Genomic DNA, 21,583 nt, shown 5'->3' with positions numbered 1-21,583 from the left:
TGTCTGTGTGTTGCTGCCCCCTGGTGACTCATCACAGTACTTCAACTGAGTGAAAGCTAAACTACTCAGTGTTTCTATAGAAACTGTTAAACTGTTAAAGAGCTTCAGTAAAATGGTGACAGATGTTTTCTCTGCTGCTCGTTGTTTGTTACTGACACAACATCAATAAAGTTCATCAGCAAAACATTTAACTGGAGAAATGAAGCAGTAAAAACTCATTAAGCTGAAAACTGATCAGTTGAAGGTGATTTTAAATTAAACAAAAAGTTAATGGAACTTTTTCAAGATAAATTCATCATTAACAGTAAAATCGTGTTTATTTAATCTGAAAATCATCCACAGATCTACAGCTCGTCGTGTGGCACTACAGCTTCTCCGTAGTTCGTCACCTGACTTCCAACAAACATCTCGTGTTTGTCCAGAATCTCCGTCTTGGTCAGTTTTCCGTCCTGAAGAAAGAAGAGGTGAAGGTGAAACTCTTCCTTCATTGACATTAACGTTGGTTAAATATGTTTTTACAAACTATCTGTTGAGGGTGAGACTGAAGTAAAATCATCAGTGTGAACATTTGATAAACTGTTTAGGATAAACAATAAAAAGTGAGGATTAAGTGAATCTTGACCTTGTTGGTGTCGGACTCCTTCAGAAGGTTTTTGGCTTCAGAGTTGGCTTCAGAGTCGGCCGGAAAAATCAACTCCATCAGTTCCTGTTTGTCCAGTTTCCCGTCTTTGTTTTTGTCTTTGACCTCTAAGAAGTCTTGACGTTCCTTTTCCATAAAATCTGGAGTGTTTTCATCTTTTCCTGGAGGGTACAGTTCATCTGCAGCCGGGGTCAAGTAATCAGATTACAGGAGAGTCAGATTATGTTTGACTCCAGTCTGGTGAGAACGTTAGAATAATATTAATCCTTCATTAGCCCTTCACCACAGATTCAATTCAAACTTTATTCACCAAAACCAAACCAGAGGGTTCAGAGTTAGGCTCCTCCTCCTCCTCTTCCTCTACCTCCTCCACTTCCTCGTCCACTTCCTTCACTTCCATCACTTCTTATACCTCCTCCACTTCCTCCTCCACCTCCTCCACTTCCTTCACTTCCTCCACCTTGTCCACCTCCTCCACTTCCTCTACCTTGTCCACTTCCTCGTCCACTTCCTCTACCTTCTCCACCTCCTCCACCTCCTCCACTTCCTCTACCTCCACCACTTCCTCTACCTTCTCCACCTCCTCCACTTCCTCCTCCACTTCCTCTACCTCCTCCACTTCCTCTACCTGCTCCACCTCTGAGGTCCATTTTAAACGTCCGTCATCCCTAAACTTTGAAAACTCTTCGTACTTTACAGAACCTTCACATATTTAATGTATTTTAAAAACAGTTGAGTTCTGAGTGAAAGTTGTGAACGGAACTTTTTACCGATGAACTCGTTCAGGTCGATGAAACCGTCTCCGTTCTTGTCAAAGTCTTCTATCGTTTCCTGTTCGTGCAAATTGAAATAAAAAAATGTTAATATATAACAATGAATGAGTGAGAATCAGCGACATCACAACTCTCAGTGACATCACATCACAACTCTCAGTGACATCACATATCTCAGTGACATCACAGCTCTCAGTGACATCACTCGCCTGAACCACGACGTCCTTCATGTGATCGAAGTTTTCAGGATGAAGAAAAGCATTGAACTCGTGTTTGTCAGCCTTCAGATCTCCGTCTGTGTCGGCGGCTCTGAAGCGGCGCTCCTCCTGCAGCATCTGGGGGATGTTGAGATCTTCTCGCATGAGAGGGTCGTCTGTGGGAGGTGATGACAAACTGATCAGAGGCCGTGTGACGTAACGTGACTCAGTGTTTGATTGGTTGTTTCTTACCCATGTAGCTGCCATACGAGACGTTCTTATACTCGTCCCAGCTGATCAGTCCGTCCTCGTCCACGTCGAAATCTTTCCACCGATCCTCCACTTGTTCATTCGTGTAGTTCCTCTGAACGTTTTGGATCCAGATCTTCAGTTCGTCCTCGGAGATGAAATCGTCTTTGTTGATGTCGATTCTGTCCACGAGGATTCTGCAGAGAGAAACACTGTTAATAAAGTTTAGAAGCTTTGAAAGTATTACATCACACATCTGATATCATCGTAACAATGTTGTGACACGTGTGACATGAAAATAATGAACGGTTTTACTTCCAACATTACGACATGGACAGGTTGAACTTGTTGAACGAGTCGAGTTCACGTTAACCTGCGGAACAGGAAGTAAAAAGCTGAATGTTTCCAACCAGACGACACGTTTACAGGAAGACACACCTGAGCAGGACATTCTTGAGACACAGGAGACACGTACACACACGTCTGTGAAAGTGTCTTTACCTCATTTAACCTGAACTCTGTGATTTGTTTCATTAAATCCACCGAGGACGTTAAGTTGTCATCCGGTTGTTTGTTAGTTTGTTTTATGCAAAAACTACTGAACGGATCTCTATGAAACCGTGAGGATGTAGAACTGCAACAGATTCTGACAGCTTCACAGACTAAAAGGTGAAAGATGAGTGAAGAGAGAGAACTTCATTGAAGCCACTTGAGGATTCGAGCACAACTGCAGCTGAAACTGTGACGTCTGAGTGTCTGCGTGGATGGTAACAACTTTACAGAGGCAACAACGCAAAACACCAAGAGGCTGTAACTCGTGAACTCACCCGAGCTGAGCGATGCTCTCCTCTGGTTGGAGCTGGTTGAAGCTTCTCGCTCCATCTTGTTCCAGAAGAACTTCGTGCTCGTGCTCGTGCTCGTGCTCGTGCTCGTGCTCGTGCTCGTGGCTTTGGTCGTGTTGCTGCTCGAGGTGAGAGAGCGGCTCTTCCTCAATCACTCCGCTCTTCTTCTCTGTTTGTTCGCCGAGGACGACGCAGGAGACGAAGCAGATCAGCAACAGACGGATCATCCTGAGACACATTTACATATTAAACATTAAACACATCTACATACACCTTTAAGGTTTTAAGTTCAAACACATTCATTCATAGATACAGAGATCAAACACTGTGATGTCATCATGATGTCACTGCGATGACTGCACCAATATTCAGATTCTTTTACATGTGACGTCATTTTCTGAAAATTATCATTTTTTTTCTTCTTTGAAAACAAACTTTATTTAGGTCATTTGTTAACTAATTTTAATCAAATAAAAACAAACAGCTGAACTCACCTGTCGTTTCACCTGCTCTCTGTCTCTGTCTCTGTCTCTGTCTCTGTCTCTCTGTCTCTGTCTCTGTCTCTGTCTCTGTCTCTGTCTCTCTCCCTCTCTCCCTCCTCCCTCTCTCTGTTTCCCTCTCCCTCCATCTCTCCCAATTTAATTGGTCCACCTCAGCATGTGCTCGTTTCTCATTGGCTGTTGGTTATATTCGGACCAATCAGCAGCAGGAGATGAACAGTGTTGGTTTCACATCTATAAAAAACAAAAAGAGGATTATTATGTATTAGGTTAGTTTAGCTTTTTATTTCTGTGATATTTACAAAGGCGCTGAGTTAATTCAGGTATATGCACATAGATGTTCTTAGAGAAAACTATGTGGGTATATTATCATCTTATTAATATGACAGTTGCCATGTTAGTTACTTATTGGTCCAAAAGAAGTAAACAAGTCATCATCTTGTCTTTTCTTCGTCAATAAGAAACTAAACTTTGCTTCACTTTGATCAGAAGAAATGGGTCAAATTATATAGAATAAAAAGATTTGTGAAGAGACTGATCTTTTCCAACGTTTCCTATTATATACGATCTCTGATCTGTTTTTATAAACAGTCACTGATCATCTTTATATACAGTCACTGATCATCTTTATATACAGTCACTGATCATCTATATATACAGTCACTGATCATCTTTATATACAGTCACTGATCATCTTTATATACAGTCACTGATCATCTTTATATACAGTCACTGATCATCTTTATATACAGTCACACAGTCGCCATGTTCACGTGATCTACGACCACGACAGTGAGTCTGTTCCATCACATTTTCACATGTTTTAATACGTCCACATCCACACAAACTTCAAACTGGAGAATACATGAAAACATTAATGTTAATAAACAAGGTGCGTTTTTCTAAAAATCTTAATGAGGAATCATGAGTTGATGCAGAAACTTTCATTATTTTATCTTGAAACCTAGAAATTTTCTATAAAAATGAAAGAAACTCTGCAAAAACTAAACGTATGGACTGTATTTAATTTGTGTTACAGTAGCTGAGGAGTTGATACTGTTTTATCATTTGAGAAATATTGCCAAGGTGAAGAGTTTTTTATCCCAGGAAGAAAAACTCCTGAGGTTGTTACATTGGTAAATGAATATTAAAGTGTCCCTGCTTGTTGTTAAAGCTCAACATGATCTGGCTCCATGTTGAGCAGCAATGTTTGAGTTGTTTGTTGAGTTGTGATGAACGATCGTGGTTTTTTTGTGTGTTTTCTCTCCAGATGAAACTGTTTGTGTTGTTTCTGCTGAGTTCACAGGTGAGGAGTGTAATGGAAGGAAGGGAGGGAGGGACGGAGGGAGGAGGGAAGAGGAGGGAAGGAGGGAGGGAGGGAAGGAGGAGGGAAGGAGGAGGGGAGAAAGGAAGAAAGAAAGGTAGGAGGGAAGGAGGAGGGAAGGAAGGGAGGGAGGGAGGGAAGGAGGAGGGAAGGAGGGAAGGAGAGAAGGAGGGAGGGAGGGAGGGAGGGAGGGAGGAGGGGAGAAAGGAAGGGAGGGAGAAAGGGAAGGAAGGGAGGGAGGGAGGGAAGGAGGAGGGAAGAGGAGGGAAGAGAGGGAGGGAGAAAGGGAAGGAGGAGGGAAGGAGGAGGGGAGAAAGGAAGGGAGGGAGAAAGGGAAGGAAGGGAGGGAGGGAGGAAGGAGGGAAGGAAGGAGGAACAAAGCATAAACTTTCTTTTGTTTCTTGCAGGAACAAAATAACCTTAAATTCTAAAGATTTTAAATGAAATGAAAGAAAATCTGTTCTGATTTAATAATAAAATCTGGTGCAGTGAACAATAAAAATGATCTGTTTCTGTTTGATGCCACCAGAGGGCAGTGTGGTGCAAACCTCATGGTGTTCAAAGTTGTAATTTGAAGTTCAAACCTCTGAACGAACTCTTTGAAGGTGGTTTGCTGAATATTTATCTCTTTCCTTGTTTTAACCAAAGCTTCTGGGTCATTTCTGTCGATTATATTGAGAGAACACTTGTAGAGTTTAAAGAGAAAATCCAACTATGAGGGAAACATGGTGTGGGACATGAAGGGCGTGAAGTACAACACTGACGGGGCTGAGATGATCACGTTCTCTCCAGAGACGCTGGACAACACCACTGTCAACAACTTTGAAGGTCACCCAGTCGTGAGAAGAGTTTCACTGACGAAGACGTACCAGGTGGAACAGCGGTGGGACACTGATCCTGCCGTCACAAAGGCCGTGTATGGCATCACCGCTAGAATCCGGCGGCATCGAGTTCAGCGACGAGACCACCAAGCGGTTCACCAGGGGAACCAGCGTGGTGGAGTTCAACATAAAACCTCATTAAAAGATGAATATTTCACTTTCTGTGACGATCGAGTGATTATTGTTACTTTCTACTTATTATTGTTCTTTGATAATCTTTTCTGGCCAACAACAAAAACAAATAAATGAAATACTGGTGTAAAACATATACATGAAGATGGACCACTTGTATGTGTGGTTACTGTAGAAACAGGAGGCGATTAGCTTAGCTTAGCATAAAGCCGGGAAACTGGGGGGTTAAACAGTTACCTAGCTAACAGTCTAAAGATGGACGGCATGACAGCTCAAAACAGCTCAATCACCCCCTGGTGGCTGGCTGTAGTACAGGTCCTAAACTCCACCTCCTCCATGTTAGCAGATGGGACATGGCCTAAACAAAACGGGGAAAAAAATCTAAGTAGATGTTGAAATATCGAATACATCCAGCAGGTGGCACTAAGACATCACCAACAGCACAATGTAGAGAAGCTCCTACAGTAAAGATCAAGTCTCGTTCATTGAGCTCGTCACATAAATAATTAATACTCCACATATTACATGTAATGTTTTATATTTATATATTATTCTTAGACTGGATTTTCAATTCAATTTGTAAATACAAAGAACAAATAACCAGTTTTGTGTTTGATTGATGGACAATTCAAATCTATATGTCCTGCATGAGGTGCGTGACACCTGAGCCGTCTCCGTGGCAACTGATCGAACCGATGAAGACTACGAGATGTCGTTGAAGGAAAAGCTGCAGAGTCGAGTTGTCCTTCGAGGTTCGGCTCATCCTCCTGATCTCTCACATGATGGCGGCTAAGAAGAAGTGATGAAGTGATTTATTTCTTCTTGTGGTCGTGAGAGCAGATTCTTTTATTTCCTTTAGGACTTCTGTGATTAGCAGCTGATACACTTCAGGTCAGCGAGTGAGATAGTGTGAACAAAAGAGCTGCTGATAGGTCACGTCCTTATCGGCCTGGTGTCCTCTACACGTTAATAATCCTGAATCTTATCCTGGGTTTATCTGCCCTCGGGTTACAGTGGATCAAGAGAACAGCACGATCACGTTACAGAGAAAGTTACTGATGGACGTTTTCACTTCTGTCTCTGACAAACTAACCTAACAAGTGAACCAACCAACAAACACAACTACAGAACAACGAAAACAAACTCACCAACAAACCAACAAACCAACAAACCAACCAACACAACCACTAACCAGCAAGTAAACCAACAACAAACCAACATTCACAAGAAAGAAAATCTAAAAACCAAATCCAAAGAAATAGTGAAAAGGAGCCAGCAGTCCTCCTCAGCTGTGAACAGGCCCTTTGCACCAGTTTGTGTTGATTGGTCGAAGTCAGCGAGTCTTTTATGATTCAGTCATAAATCATGTTTATAAAGCCGGAGGAGACGGAGCCAGCGGGGGAGCGACTGGGAACGGTGAGTGCTGCTCAGTCTCTTTCCACTTGTAGTGATGTTATTAGTACAGTTTGATATTTACACTATTGTTTTGTTACAGTGTTTCAGCTGAAGACTTTAACTCAATTAAAAAATGTATCATAATTAATTGTTGCACTATAATAAATATATATGAAAAATATTTGTTTAATTAAAATAGAAAAAACTACTTTAGATCATCGTTATATGAGAATATGATAATAAATATTACACTATTCTCATGATATTCAAAGACTTATATTATTGTGCTTAAAGAACAGTTTGATAAACTACGACTATTAATAGTGTGAATAGTGAATTATAACAGTGGTGGTATAACTGAAGCTGGATTTTCAAATATACGATTTTCATAGTAAATTTGAAATGGACACAAACAGTTAAAGTCTTTTAAAACTCATGATTTATATATTAAGTGTTGTTTCATCTACCGTGTTATTTAACACTCTGCTCATGTATGTTGTAACAGGAATAAAGCTTGTACTTGTTTTTGCAAAATAAATCATAAGATAACTATTGTTAGTCCGACAATTTTCTTTGACAACAACATTCAACATAATGTTACAGATTGAAAACATTAACGTTGAAAGACATAGAATAGGATTAAAAAATGTAAAACTAAATCTGACAAAATACATTAGTACAGTATGTATTTGTTATTATTAGTATTAGTATTTTAGGGGAGTTTGTCTCCAGTGCTCAGCCCAGAGGAAACGATGGAGTCGTCCACTCTCGTGTCTGAAGATTAAATGTTTAGATCCTGATTCTGTTCGAAACTGATTCAATCGTATTGATGATAACGATGTGAGCATGTTTTGTGTTTGATTCCCAGATGAAGCTGTTCCTGTTGCTGCTGTGGGGCCTGATGGCTCTGACCTCCGCCGGTCTGCAGGACATCGTGAAGAAGAGCTCGCAGCTCAGGAAAGGTGAACCTTCAGATTATTGAGACATAAACAGGTTTAGATCATAAATCACTTCTAATGCAGATGATTTCTTTTCTGGAAATTCGTCCGATAGTTTTTGCATAATCTTGTTAACATTCAAACAAACAAACAAACAAACAAACGGGGGTGAAAACAAAATGCTTTTAATAGAGGTGATGACAAAAAATATATATGAGAAACATTAATTTAACGTCTACTTTAATTTTTTGGTGAAGCCCATGTCCCATACACTAACATGGAGGTAGGGTTTGTGACCTATACTGCAGCCAGCCACCAGGGGGCTGCTTTTAAGTGGAGATATTTTGGCTTCGCTTTCGGGAGCTGTCATGTCGTCCATCTTTATTTAGTCGTTGTTTTCTACAGATAATACCATGAGATGAACATGTGGTTTAACATGTGACCTTTTATCTCCCACAGTTTCTTTGCTGAACCCAGAGCTGGAGGACCTGGAGCCTCAGTCCACCGGTAACAACGTGGTGTCGAGTCCTCTGACCCCCCCCGACCTGGAGCAGCAGCAGGACCTGCCTTCCTCCTACATGTTCACCGATAACGTGAACCTGGAGTGGCAGACCTGGAACGGCTCTCTGCCCAACGGAGCCATTTCCATCTACAACGGCTACACCGAGCGCAACGACTACATCTGCAAATACAAGTGTGAGGCCGGCTTTTACAACCCCAGCCTGGGCCCTTACTGCCGATACCCCTATGGAGACCGTGAGTCCTACGCCCCCGAGTTTGAGATGCTGGCCAACAGGGACAACTTTGAGTTCCTGGAGTGGAAGGAAGGTTCCTACGGTTCAGTGCCGCAGAATTCAGTCAGAACCTGCCCAGGTGTTGGCATCTACGTTGGCAAGAACAAGTACGGTCTCGGGAAGGTGGTTCCTCAGTTTGAGGCCTTCTTCCTGCCTTGGGAAGGCGATGAGTATTGGTACAAGAAGTACCAGGTCTTGGCCATCAACAGGGACGCCTACAGCCAGCACATCAGTGACGTCAAGTACGCCATCGACGAGGTCGCCATCTTCCAGTATCCTCCTGAGACCATGCGTATGTCCGGGGTCACCAACAACGATTGCCAGACGGTGGTGAAGACAGTCACCATCTCAAAGACCACAGAGGTGGAGACCACGTGGAACATCGGCCGATCCACCATGCTCGGCATCACAGGCAGCATCACTGCTAAAATCCCATTCATTGGCTCCGGGGGCATCGAACTGGGTGGCGAGAAGACGCTACAGTTCTCCAAAGGAACCACCACGGTGGAGTCGCTCAGCCACTTGGTGTCTGTGGAGCTCACGGTGCCACCGAACCACTCCTGCAGAGTCCGCATGGAAGGTCGCAAGATCAAGGCCGACGTCCCCTACACGGCTCGCCTCAGCCGCACCTACCGCAGCGGAGAGACCCAGTGGACGTCCATCACCGGGACGTACGACGGAGTCCAGATCGGAGAAGTGCGTGCTGTGGTGGACCGCTGCGAACCGGTGGTCGACGCCAAGCCTTGTCCGTGATAGACTGAGAGAATCCATTTCAACATCTGGTGTTTGTTGTATTAAAAAGTGTCTCAATAAAAATAATTCCCACAAATCAAATCCTCCTCCATTGTTTTCACTAGCTCTTTACCAGCACAAAATAAAATACAAAAATACAACATATAATATATATATATAATACAACATACACTGATTAAACAGTTTTGACTGATTATTCCTTCTTTTCCTAAACTACAATGCAGAAAAACAATATTCTATTTTTTGTCCACAACATTAATCTGAGATTTATTAATTATACAGATAAACAGTAACTGTTAAATTAATAAAAATAAGTCAACCAGTTCTGTTGCTTCACATTGAAACATTCTTACACTTTTAGAAAAGAATAATTCATCTGCCCACACAAAGTGAAGCCCAACATCTTGATCTCCCCCTGGTGGCAAATTATGGAATAAACCTCCTCCATGTTAGCAGATGGGACATGGACCAAACAAAAAAATCAAAGTAGACTTTAAATAAATGTTTGTCTTTATATACAGTCACTGATCATCTTTATATACAGTCACTGATCATCTTTATATACAGTCACTGATCATCTTTATATACAGTCACTGATCCTCTTTATATACAGTCACTGATCCTCTTTATATACAGTCACTGATGGTCTTTATATACAGTCACTGATCATCTTTATATACAGTCACTGATCCTCTTTATATACAGTCACTGATGGTCTTTATATACGCTGACCCTCAGATCAAACCTCTCACACTTGTCTCACACAGTCCTCGTTCGAACATTAATAAATAAACTGATAATAACTTTGTGTTTCAAGGACGCACGCAGTCGGCCGTGACATCAGCGATTTCCCCCGATATGGCTGTGAGGGGAGAACTGGTTTAATCTTAATCTTTAAGCAGCCGGCGACATGACGCAACATGGACCTTCTTAATCAATGAGCCACTATTACAGGAGATCGTAATCGCGTTGTTCCCAGTCTGAGCTTATCTGAACGTACAGTATCTCGCATCGATGGAGAAAGAGCGCCGCAGCACTTTGGACATCGTGCGATCCACGAACCCCCCGATAGATACAGGACGTTAAATCCAGGATAACTTATTTATGAAGCACTTTTAACGGTCTCATAAAAGAGTCGGAGGAAGAGGAGGCAGAGGTTGTTTTCTGAACGGGGATCAATAAAGAACCTGTTATCACCATTAATACTGTTTCTACACTCCGGGAGCTGCAGGTGGATCCTGGTCAAGGACAAACAGCATGAAGGACTTTATTGAAGTCACGCAAAAATCGAGTTTCTACTTCATATAGACTTGGGACAGGATGATCTTAATATACAAAACTGTGTGCTCGCAAAAATAAAGATGGACAACACTTCCTCCCACTAAGAAGCCTAAATATCCTGCACAAGAGCAACCAGGGGATGGAGTCGTGGTGGCGAGTCCGTCTCAGCTGCCAATCAGGACGTTTTACCCCTTTTTCATATTCTCAAAAGAACTGTTGTTGAATCAAGCTGCAGCATATTAGCCACACTCAGGATCATCCCTCCTCTAAATGTGATGGATTTTCATCAAGATCCATGAATTATTTTCTTACAGAGAAAAGTTAACAAAGTCTAATGACTCAACACTTTGATGAAAATCCGTCCAGTAGTTTTCTGGTGATCTTGCTCACAAACAAACAGACAAACAAACAACGAAACGGAGCGGGTGAAACATAACCTCCTTGGTGGAGGTAATGAAGACTGTGATAAGAACTACGTCAAATTGTATTCAATCTCTACTGTTTTGAGTGTGGTCCATGCCCCCTCCGCTAACCTGGGGTTTATGAATTATGGAGGAGCCACCAGGAGGTGATGGAGATGCTTTGTCATGTCGTCCATCTTTATTTACCGTTCATGTCACTGAAGTAAATCAAACACACTCAGTCCTTGAAGGAGTTTTAAAGTAAAGTAATGTGAGAGGTGTCTCTGGTCATCAACACAAACACTATCAGGATTAAGCTGAGTGTAAACTCTGGGTCATGGAAGCTGCTCGCTCTGCTGTTTTATGGTCGGGGGTGATAAGCCTGCGATGTGGTTTTAAACCTGAGTTCACACTGAGCCAGCGTCACTGCAGCAGGAACCTGTCCAGGTAAAAACTGATCCTCCAGCTCTGCTCCTTTTCCTGATTAACGACATTTCACTGATTAACTGATCATCGATCAATAGACAAGTTTCTGCAAGTTTCTTTATTATTTTTACTGTTTTTACAATAATAATTAATGACATATCTGGTTTATACATGAAGAACAACTTTCTTCACGCTGCACCTAAGGACATTTTGTCTGTACTTTTGTAAATATCCTGCAACAATCCTACTTGACAATATTTTTTAAAAGGGACTGAAGAACATTTTTTTCCCTCGTGCTCTGAAAATCAAAGACAAAATGTTCAAACTAATTTTTAAAGGAGCGTTACACAATATCAGATTTTTAATGTACAATACATTTAATTGTCTCAGTAGTAAAGATAATAAAACTCTCAAATAAGTAAACACATAATTAATTGATATAAACACAAGCCATAAATAGTCTATGGTATTAAAACAAATGAGTATATATATTCAGTTATATTCCACATTTATTTTTTTTATTTATCTCTACGTTTGTGTGGAATAAATTATTCTAAAGGATAAATAAAGGGAAAGTTGATGTTTAGTCATTAAACTTCATCTGGTTTTGAGCCAAAAATCGACTAAAATCTCAAACATCGTTCAAACGAATAGAAACATTTCTTTCACCAGCGCCTGCTTTCATATTGTTTCTTTTATTTAACCAGGAAAAGACGTGAGTGGGAACAAACCCTCTTTGACATGAGTTCAGTTTATGGTTCAGTTTGATGCTGACCTGCCGGTTGTGTTTTGGCTGTTGATCCAGATGAGTTGGTGCGTCGCTGTCGTCCTGACGGTGCTGCAGCTCTGCAGCCCGGCGCTGCAGTCCAACCCACAGCTCTACGTGTCCCAGGACGGACAAGAGGAACCCAGTGAGTCGCATCATATTAAGAATTAAGAGTGAATAAATCAGCACCATGTCAACAGCTGCTCAATATCATTCAAAAATCTTTATCTTGTCCTGTAGAGCTGTGGCTTAACCCCACAAAGGAAGATGTTGTTCCTTCTCGTGATGTCATCAACCCTCCGTACGTTAGAGACTTCCCAGGAACTGAGACGACCCCTCACTCCTTCCCCATGTTTGAGGAACACGTCAACCTCAAGTGGGTCACGTGGAACGGCTCCTTCCCCAACGGCGCCGTCGCCATCTTCAACGGCTACACCGAACGCACCGACTACGTTTGCAAAGTCAACTGCGAGGCCGGTTTCTACACCCACAGCAAAGGAGGCTTCTGCCAGTACCCCTACGCCGACAGCGAGTATTCATCCTCCAAGTTTGAAATGCTGGTCAACGTCGACCACTTTGAGTTCCTGCAGTGGGTTGAAGACTCGTACGGATCCGTCCCCAAGTATTCTGTGAAAACCTGCCCCAACTCAGACATCTACGTGGGGAAAAACAAGTACGGACTTGGCAAAGTGGTGACCCAGCACGAGGCCTTCTTCCTCCCGTGGGAGGGCGACGAGTACTGGTATAAGTCGTACCAGGTCCTGGCGATCAACAGGGACGTCTACAGCCAGCACATCTCTCATGTGGAGTACGCCGTCGACAAGATGGAGCTGTACCACCAACCTCCCGAGGCCCTGAAGCTCGCCAAGGTCACCAACCTGGAGTGCAGAGACGTGGTGAAGGTGGTGCAGCTGGAGAAGACCAGCACGGTGGAGAAGAGCTGGAACATCGGGAGGGAAACCCGCAACGGCTCCGTCTCAACCATGAAGGCCAAAGTGCCCATCATCAGCCCGGGGACGGTGGACTTCACCAAGGAGCAGACGGTGACCTTCTCCGAGGGAACCACCACGGTGGAGTCCATCAGCCACTCGGTCTCCGTGGAGCTGCTCGTCCCACCCAACCACTCCTGCACTGTGAGGATGGACGGCCGCAAGATGATCGCCGACATCCCCTTCACCGGCAGGCTGAGCAGGACCAACCACCAAGGAGAGACCCACTGGACGTACATGACGGGCACCTACAGCGACGTGAACGTCGGCGAGATCAACTCTGTGGTGGAGCGGTGTCAGCCGGTGCCTGACGCTGACCCCTGCCCCTCGGCTCAAGACTGAGGATCCGTCTGATCAACGTGATTCACAAGGCAACAATAAAAAACTGAGAAAAAATGTTTTCTGAATAAAAACGGTTAAAAATAAGAAGTTCTTTGTCTTCAATTTGTTTTGTTATTCCTCTCACTATTTTTCTTTGTTAACTTTGAGGAAAATGTTCTTTACCAATACTAAACATTTTGGGTTTTAGAAAAATTATGAAAACAACAATGAATACGGTGAATGTGAAACAGAGAATTTACACACAAAAATAAAGAGACAATTTAAAACAACTGTTTAAAATCCATGTTTTTTATTTGATTATCTTTGTGGATTTTGATTTTATTGACATTAGTCAAAGATTCATTATTCACACAATGAAATCCTGCAAACACCGACTCATACTGACAAAATGAATCATTTACATTAGAGAACAGAAGACAAACTTAGAGAGAGTTAACTGACACATATTCATTTAGATTATACTTCATATGTAAATGTAAACATTTTTAATATATGAAAAATGTACATGAGTTATTATAATTGTAAAGAGCAACAGTAATGAACTGTTGAACTTTTACTTTTTATCACTTTTGACTCTGTGCACCTGTTGAGTGTAAAGGTGCAGGTCTCGGTCTCGCCTCTAGATGGCGGTGTAGCCTCGGCTCATGTTGTCTTGTTACTTCTCGTTGACTGCTGTGATGCAGCTACACGACCACGTGCTAACAAGCTAACAAGCTAATGTTGCCTCATGTCACGAGATGAGATGGTTTTTAAAACATTAATTATCCTTTAATCCGGTTTATATGTTTTTCTCTCACCGCGTTCAGCGGGTATTTCCATCCGGTGTCATCCCGTTATGAGTTAGCAACAAGCTACAGTAAGCTAACGTTAGCCAGGAAGCTAACGAAGCTAACAGGAAGCTAACGTTAGCCAGGAAGCTAACATAACCTTCACAGCTAACACGTGAAAATGAAGTTTAAAGTGTTTAAAATATCTCTGAGGAGAAGATGTTTGTATTAAAGCGACGTTTTCAATACAACTTTAATTCAAATACACTTTAATTGAACCAGAGATTCGGTTGAGATAGAACCAAACTCCATAGAGAAATCAGCTGATTGACAGGATCACCTCTCGTTGGATTCTGGTTCTAAATGTCGGAGTCGTCGCTGTGAAACATTAAAAACAAGCGGAACTGGACTCGGTGAGAAAATCCGTTCTGCAGCCGAATGACTCTCATCACCGCGTGGAACCGTTTCCGTCGCTTCGTGTCTCCGTTGGTCAACAAGTTTCTGAGCTTTGTCACGATGCGTCGACTTTTAACCAGAGTTTTACACCGAGTTCTGCTGAACGAGTCCTTCTCACCTGTGATGGTCCCAGAGGCGGAGGTCCACTCACACGGCCGCAGGAAGCTGGTGAGTGGGAAACCTTCATCTGCTAAGTACTGGACAATAACTTCATCTTCATCTTCATCATCTTCATCTGTTACATACTGTACAATAATTCATCTTCACTTCATCTTCATCTGTTACATACTGGACAATAACTTCATCTTCATCTCTTATCTGTTACATACTGTACAATAACATCATCTTCATCTGTTACATACTGTACAATAACATCTTCATCTTCATCTGTTAAGTACTGTACAATAACTTCATCATCTTCATCTGTTACATACTGTACAATAACTCATCTTCATCTTCATCATCATCGTCTGTGTGGATCCCCACTTCTCTTCATCATCACAGTTCTGCTGCTCGAGTTTCATGTCTGTTCTCACGTTGGTCTCAGTTTCTTCTTCATGTCACTGTCACACACACAAGTTGCTTTAGATATTTAATGAATGTTTCCTCAGTGTCCAACGTGACTCTCTAAACACACAAGGCAACTTTACATCTATAGGTTGTGGAATATGCAGCTCACATCCTGTGGTTTAAAGATATTCTCTTAATTCTGATGAACAGGTTTGTATCATTCTGAGAAACCGTTCAAGGGTCGTTTCTACATTTAAGTCATGTTTATCTGAAAAAGACCTTGAAACATGTCTTTTATCTCCACTCAGATAGATTGTACTGTAGCTCCAGATGTGACATGGTCCTAAATGCAGCTGCTCCACTTGTTACCGTTACGATAAACAGGCAACATGAAACTCCTGCATTAACTTAGACGAGCTCCCAGTGGAATCCAGAATTGAGACACAGGACACACACACACACACACACACACACACACACACACACACACACACACTTTGGCTATAACTACAGTTGTTTTAAATGTGCGATATAAGTCATCCTGACCCTTTTAAATGTGAGTGTGAACAGCCCCAGTTTGTCCAAAGAGTTCAGTCACACAAGCGCCTTGTGAAACACAGAGCAGCTTTGTGTGTATAATGTTTACATGTATTTGTGTGGCACCATAATGACAATTGTGTGTTTTTTCTGAAAGCTCAGTGTAAAGAGCACAATGTTTGCAGTGTGTCAGTCAGAGTCCAACACAATGTGCTCTGTAGTGTTTCTGTCAGTGGATCAGTACCATCAGTACCAGGCAGCAGCTGTGTGTGTGTTGTGTGTGTGTGTGTGTGTGTGTGTGTGTGTGTGTGTGTGTGTGTGTGTGTGTGTGTGTGTGTGTGTGTGTGTGTGTGTGTTACTGTCTGACGCCTCCGCTGAAATACAAAGCTCCTCTGGATTTTTCTGTGAGAATGAATGAGCTTTGTAGAAGCAAAAATAATTCACTGTGTCATCACTCTTTTATATGTTTTAATTATTTTCATTGGGACTTATTTTAAAACATATACTCACATAACATAAGTTTTGTTTTAAATCACCATCATCAATCATCAATGTTCCTTTCACCAAGAACAATTTAACCGAGCTCATCTCTCAGCTTGAAGCTCATTGGTTCCCACTGATGATTTAATCCTTAAAAAAATCAAACAAACGTTATGTGTAATTCAAAACACTTCCTAAACATGTTCACTAGTTTTTAGCAAATGTTTCATAAACAGGGAGAAATTTAATCAGAATCTTAATAGGGACTATTTTCAGCAGTGGATGAATCTATGTTCTGAGATGTAGTGAATATTTGAAGCAGCAGGACGATGTGTTTGTGTTAAAAAACGAAAAACTGCTCCATTATAGAACTGTGTGTGTGTGTGTCTGTGTGTGTGTGTGTGTGTGTGTGTGTGTGTCAGGTGGTGGGACTGGGCAACCCGGGGATGGAGGGTACCAGACACAGCGTCGGCATGGCGGTGCTTGGCGCGCTCGCCGCCCGGCTCGACGTAGCTGACCGTTGGCGCGGCGACAAGCAGGTGTCCGGTGAGGTCATCGTGTCGGAGATCCAACACACACACGTGGTGCTGCTCCGTCCCAGACTGCTGATGAACATCAATGGAGTGTCAGTGGCCAAAGCAGGTGAGGTCACTGTGTGTGTCTGTCTGTGTGTGTGTGTGTCTGTGTGTGTGTGTGGTCGTAACCATCCTGTGGGGACCTAAATCACACAGGAAGTGAACAGACACACATCATGACAGTATCTAAACCTTTGTATCTCAACGGACAATTTCCTTTAAAAAGGGAGGAAGTGATGTCTCAGAATATCTTATGATCTTAACTCTCTTCTTCTCCAGCCGGTAAATACGGCGTCAGGCCTGAAGACATCCTGCTGGTCCACGACGAACTGGACAAACCTCTGGGGAAGATCAACATCAAACTTGGAGGAAGCGCCAGGTCGGTTCCTCGTCACATGAACATCAGACCTGACATCTGGTGCATCTGCAGAGAAACCAGATCCAAGTTTTATTATCATGTTCGGTGATTGACAAGGTTCTGTGGTGCAAAGATAAACATTTGGTCTACAAATATATGATTAATGGAAATTGTGAGGAAATAAGTGTTTGACGTGCACGAAAAACTTTAAACTTTGAATTCATCTTTGCAGAGGTCACAACGGAGTCCGCTCCTGTGTAGACTGTCTTCAGACGGATGTAAGTGTCCTGTAAACTACATCCAACACAACAGACTAAGACTAACTGCCGTTTGTTGATTTGTATTTCATTTTGTTCCGTCGTCCTCTCGTGTCTCCTGCAGGTGATGCAGAGACTTCGAGTCGGGATCGGACGGCCAACGGGGAAGACGTCGGTGGAGCGTCACGTCCTCGGCCGCTTCTCCTTGGAGGAGCGGAAGGTTCTGGACTCTGTTTTGGTCCAGAGTGTGGACCTCCTCCTCTCCCAGCTCTCCCAGCAAGAATCCAAACCGGACTCCCCCTCCTCCCCCTCCTCGCCAGCAGGGGGCAGAGGAGCAGCACAGAAGAGGACGGAGGGGTAGACCCGAGCTTCTCCAGCCGAGGACTCGTCTGCTGCCCAGAGCTGAACCTCAACATCTCTCTCTTATCAAACCCACAGCTGCCTCAAAGACAAATGTATTTATTCTCTGGTGTGAGATTAAAAGACTTGAAAGACAAAGTCCACAAGAATCAAGAAGATGCACGAGGAGCTGAGGTTCAACCACAAAGAGCCGTGATGATCTGAGCTCCTTTTAAAACTGCTGCAGGTGATCGGTTTGTTCCTCTGAATCATTTCTCTCATGAATTTAAATACTGAAACCAAAACCCTCAATAGATTCATTGTTTTCATTCATATTTGTCTGGTTGTTGATTCTTGATGCCTCAAAAACCTGCGAACGTTTGGTTGCAAATGAAGAAGTTATAGTTATAACATGATATGAAGTGTGGTGGGCGTGCACGTGCTGGTGCACACAGGAAGCATTTGGTCGCTAGTTGCAGAAAGAGCGAGGCTAGCTGTTAGCAAAGACGTCAGGTCAGTAACTCGTAATCGATTCTCCGTGTTGTGTTCTACTCTGGTGGCTGAGGCTGCTGATGGAAGGAGGTCATGTGACAGGAGCCTGACGAATCACTAAAGTCCACGTTTTAACTGAAGAGACCCAATCAGCAAGAGGTCGTGAGCGTCTGCGCCATCGTTCCCAAACGTCTCAGTTTCTGCTCGTTCGGACTAAAACGCAGCCCCGGAGTTTAAAACTAAAACGTCATCTCTAAAACTCCTTCTGGACGCCGGACGTGTCTGTAGCAGGAGGAAGTCGTGTGGACGAGGCCTCAGAGGAAGTTTTCTCTGAAGTGATGCATCTCCAACAAGTCGCCCGAGTCAACAGACAAAAAGAAAACCCTCTTTTCGTGAAGTTAAACATTTTCTTTCTTTCTATCTGAGTGAAAGCGATCGTCCTCGTGCAGCCGTCGCTCGCGCTCCGCACACACTCCCTCTGGATGAGGCTCCTTTGGCTCAAAACATATTGATTTCCTCTTATGATTGTCACACTAATTACACTTTTCATCAATTAGGGCTCTTTAATGGTCACATTGAGTCGAGGGGCGCGCTGCGTTCTCACACTGTGGAGAATGCCAGAGGAGGGGGGGGTGGTGGACCAAAAAAAAAAAGAGAAGGGCCATAAAAGAGCATATAAAACAGCGGAAAGAGGCCGACGAGCTGCTGAATGAGGGAAATCAACACAAAGGAGCCGGTAGATTGCGATGGAGGGCTGAAGAAGAAAGGCCGGCGAGAAACAAAAGAGCCCAAACATTGTTTGGAGCCTTCTGTCCCCGCGGCTCACAAAGGCAGCAGGGACACACTTGTGGACGTGAGGAAAGTGTGGGGGGGGGTGCTGGACTCAAAGGAAACTTCTTCACTCTATGACAACCCCCACCACACACACACACACACACACACACACACACACACACACACACACACACCCTCCTCCCTGACCCCGTTGAGCCCATCAGGCCACTTTCCCAGTCACTGGTCAACTTTTCACCACCGGCTTCAATAACTTTTCTTCTGCCGGGGTCAGAGGTCAGCTGGACACCCGGGCCTTTAGACCCTCAATTTATTCAGGAATGGAAGCACCCCCCCCTCCCACCGCCTCCTCCCCTCCCACCGCCTCCTCCTGATGCTCCACAGTGAAGCATAGCTGGGCTAACAGGTGGTGGGGTGGGGGGGTCTTCCCTCAGATGTGCTGACTCTGCAGAAACAGAACGAAGGAGAATTATCAGAGCTACATTAATGGTTATAAACTCATTTACACTCTTTTAAAGCCATAATCAATATTTGTTGGTCTTTGGCTTCAGACAGAAACATCTCAACAGCTTCTGGACGGAGCACAAGGACAGTGGACGTCCTGAGGGGGGGGGGGGTGCAGTAACATCTACCAGGGGAAATACTTCTGAATACTGCAGCTTCTCCTTGAGATGAACATGTGGGGTCAAGAAATACAAAATAATAAAACAATTTTAGTATATTTCACTTAAAAGTTATCCACCCACTAACAAATATAAGTATATTCGACTTCAAATTAGTACAATATACTTACATTTGAAAGTAAGTCCATCAAACTTAAATTGTAGTAGTAAAGTACATTTGTTATCCAGGCTGAGTGCAAGGGGCTCAAGTAACATTTTGAGGTTAGCATAGTAGTACATGTTTCAAGTGCAACTCCAGCAGAGCTGAGCTGCTCTCAGACCTGCACTGAACTCCTGAGATGCTCCGCAGCTTCTCCAGCGACAGCCTCTGGAGTTTCTCCAGACTTTCTCTGCCTGACCTCCTGGTATAAAGAGCTGATCTGAGAACAGGGGAGAGGATCCTCTGCTGGATTCACAGAGAGCGAGTGGGTTTGTTGATGATGCTACAAACATGAATAAAACAAAAAGAAAGCAAATATCTCCGGGTGAAACCGACGTGTCACCGACGTAGAAGACGCAGGAGTCGATGTTCTGTAAATGAAATCACGTGATCTCTGCAGTGGAGTTAAAACGTTTTGTCCTGACTGAACAAGTCTGAGCAGGAAACCTCCTGCTGCTGTGTGAAAAACAAACTGAGGAGGAAGTCTCTTAAGTTATCTTAAGGTTTTATCTTCTCTTTATAGAAGAGTGTGGTCTTCAGTTTGAGATCAGGACTCATTGAGACCTTCAGATGAATAACGCTCTCACTCAGATATTCTCTGCTTGAGCTTAGATTTCCAGCTTCAGCTCATCTCGCTCTTGCTTCTGTGTGCACGTGAAACTTCTTCCCTCAGATTTCTCTTCAGCTCTCTAATTTTTACTTCTGCGTTTTGATTTGTTCGTCAAAATTCCCCAACCAATAGGAACGCCAGCAATTTATTATTGGCAAATAACTGATAATCAGAATTGTGCCTGAACCGTCTCTGTTGTCCCAAGATAAGATTTTATAAATTATATTAACATGATGTTTTCCTGTTCCTGTAAATACTAGTTTGCAGAGCACCCACTGTTTTTACTTTGTATATTAATACCAATTGTTCACTCTCTAAAAATATGGCTGAATATTGATCATATAATTGTATATATTTCACATTAACATTCTATTTAAAACACTATAATAATAACTATAATATTTCTAATACTGCTGAACAGAGTCTCTGTGGCTCAGGATGGTTTTCAGCCCTGAACTCAGGGAACTTTTAATGTTCCTCATTGTGCCGTGGGGAGTCGTTGTGCAGTTTAACAGTAAGTTTATGTTGATCTTAATGTATATTATCTCTCGGTGTATTACTGTAACGTTCCAGCAGGGACCTGGAGCGCCTCCTCTCTCTCTCAGGAGGTCGTCCTGGTTTCCAGGCAGAGCCGCGTGTTACAGTGAATCCTTGTCGCCTCTTTCCGATGAGCAAGCATTAATAACGCGTCCTTCTCCCCTTTCATGGCTATAATCTCCAGTGATCTCGGGCCTCCCGCACTAAATTATTCGTACAGGGCCATGAAAAGGCAGCGTCGGGCCCCTTTAAGAGGCAAATGAGCATCAACGTGCGACGACGTCCCCAGCAACGGAAACGTTAAGTCACCACGGAGCAGGTTGAGGGCAGAGGGATCCACTGTGTGATGAGAGGGGACGGAAGGGCCCACCAGCTCCATCAACGCCATCATGGAGGCAAAGCCTGCTGGGTAATTTATTCCTTTCCTC

At 43.2% G+C, this 21,583-nt stretch overlaps 4 protein-coding genes across 4 annotated transcripts; 3 read left to right on the top strand and 1 right to left on the bottom strand.

The window, feature by feature from the left end:
• Window positions 1-298: 298 nt before the first annotated feature.
• Window positions 299-3,259, bottom strand: LOC118114730 (calumenin-A). Its single transcript, XM_035165349.2, has 7 exons — window positions 3,196-3,259; window positions 2,687-2,929; window positions 1,863-2,056; window positions 1,623-1,786; window positions 1,411-1,471; window positions 623-819; window positions 299-449 (listed from the first exon to the last, which is right to left on the bottom strand). Exons 2-7 carry the CDS (start codon window positions 2,926-2,928, stop codon window positions 345-347), a joined length of 963 nt encoding a protein of 320 aa, XP_035021240.2. The 5' UTR covers window position 2,929; window positions 3,196-3,259; the 3' UTR covers window positions 299-344.
• A 1,991-nt stretch (window positions 3,260-5,250) lies between these two features.
• Window positions 5,251-9,418, top strand: LOC118115226 (natterin-3). Its single transcript, XM_047341292.1, has 3 exons — window positions 5,251-5,499; window positions 7,802-7,895; window positions 8,331-9,418. Exons 1-3 carry the CDS (start codon window positions 5,251-5,253, stop codon window positions 9,416-9,418), a joined length of 1,431 nt encoding a protein of 476 aa, XP_047197248.1.
• A 2,910-nt stretch (window positions 9,419-12,328) lies between these two features.
• Window positions 12,329-13,623, top strand: LOC118115225 (natterin-3-like). Its single transcript, XM_035166245.2, has 2 exons — window positions 12,329-12,437; window positions 12,533-13,623. Exons 1-2 carry the CDS (start codon window positions 12,332-12,334, stop codon window positions 13,621-13,623), a joined length of 1,197 nt encoding a protein of 398 aa, XP_035022136.2. The 5' UTR covers window positions 12,329-12,331.
• Window positions 13,624-14,257: 634 nt separating this feature from the next.
• ptrh1 (peptidyl-tRNA hydrolase 1 homolog) lies at window positions 14,258-18,235 on the top strand. The gene is made up of 5 exons (XM_035165367.2): window positions 14,258-15,014; window positions 16,796-17,015; window positions 17,228-17,327; window positions 17,539-17,584; window positions 17,688-18,235. The coding sequence occupies exons 1-5, from the start codon at window positions 14,829-14,831 to the stop codon at window positions 17,922-17,924; spliced, it is 789 nt and encodes a 262-aa protein (XP_035021258.2). The 5' UTR covers window positions 14,258-14,828; the 3' UTR covers window positions 17,925-18,235.
• Window positions 18,236-21,583: the final 3,348 nt, after the last annotated feature.

This window comes from Hippoglossus stenolepis, chromosome 9 (genome assembly GCF_022539355.2).
Source record: "Hippoglossus stenolepis isolate QCI-W04-F060 chromosome 9, HSTE1.2, whole genome shotgun sequence".
Lineage (NCBI taxonomy): Eukaryota > Metazoa > Chordata > Actinopteri > Pleuronectiformes > Pleuronectidae > Hippoglossus > Hippoglossus stenolepis.
This window is presented reverse-complemented; position numbering and strand designations above follow the sequence as displayed.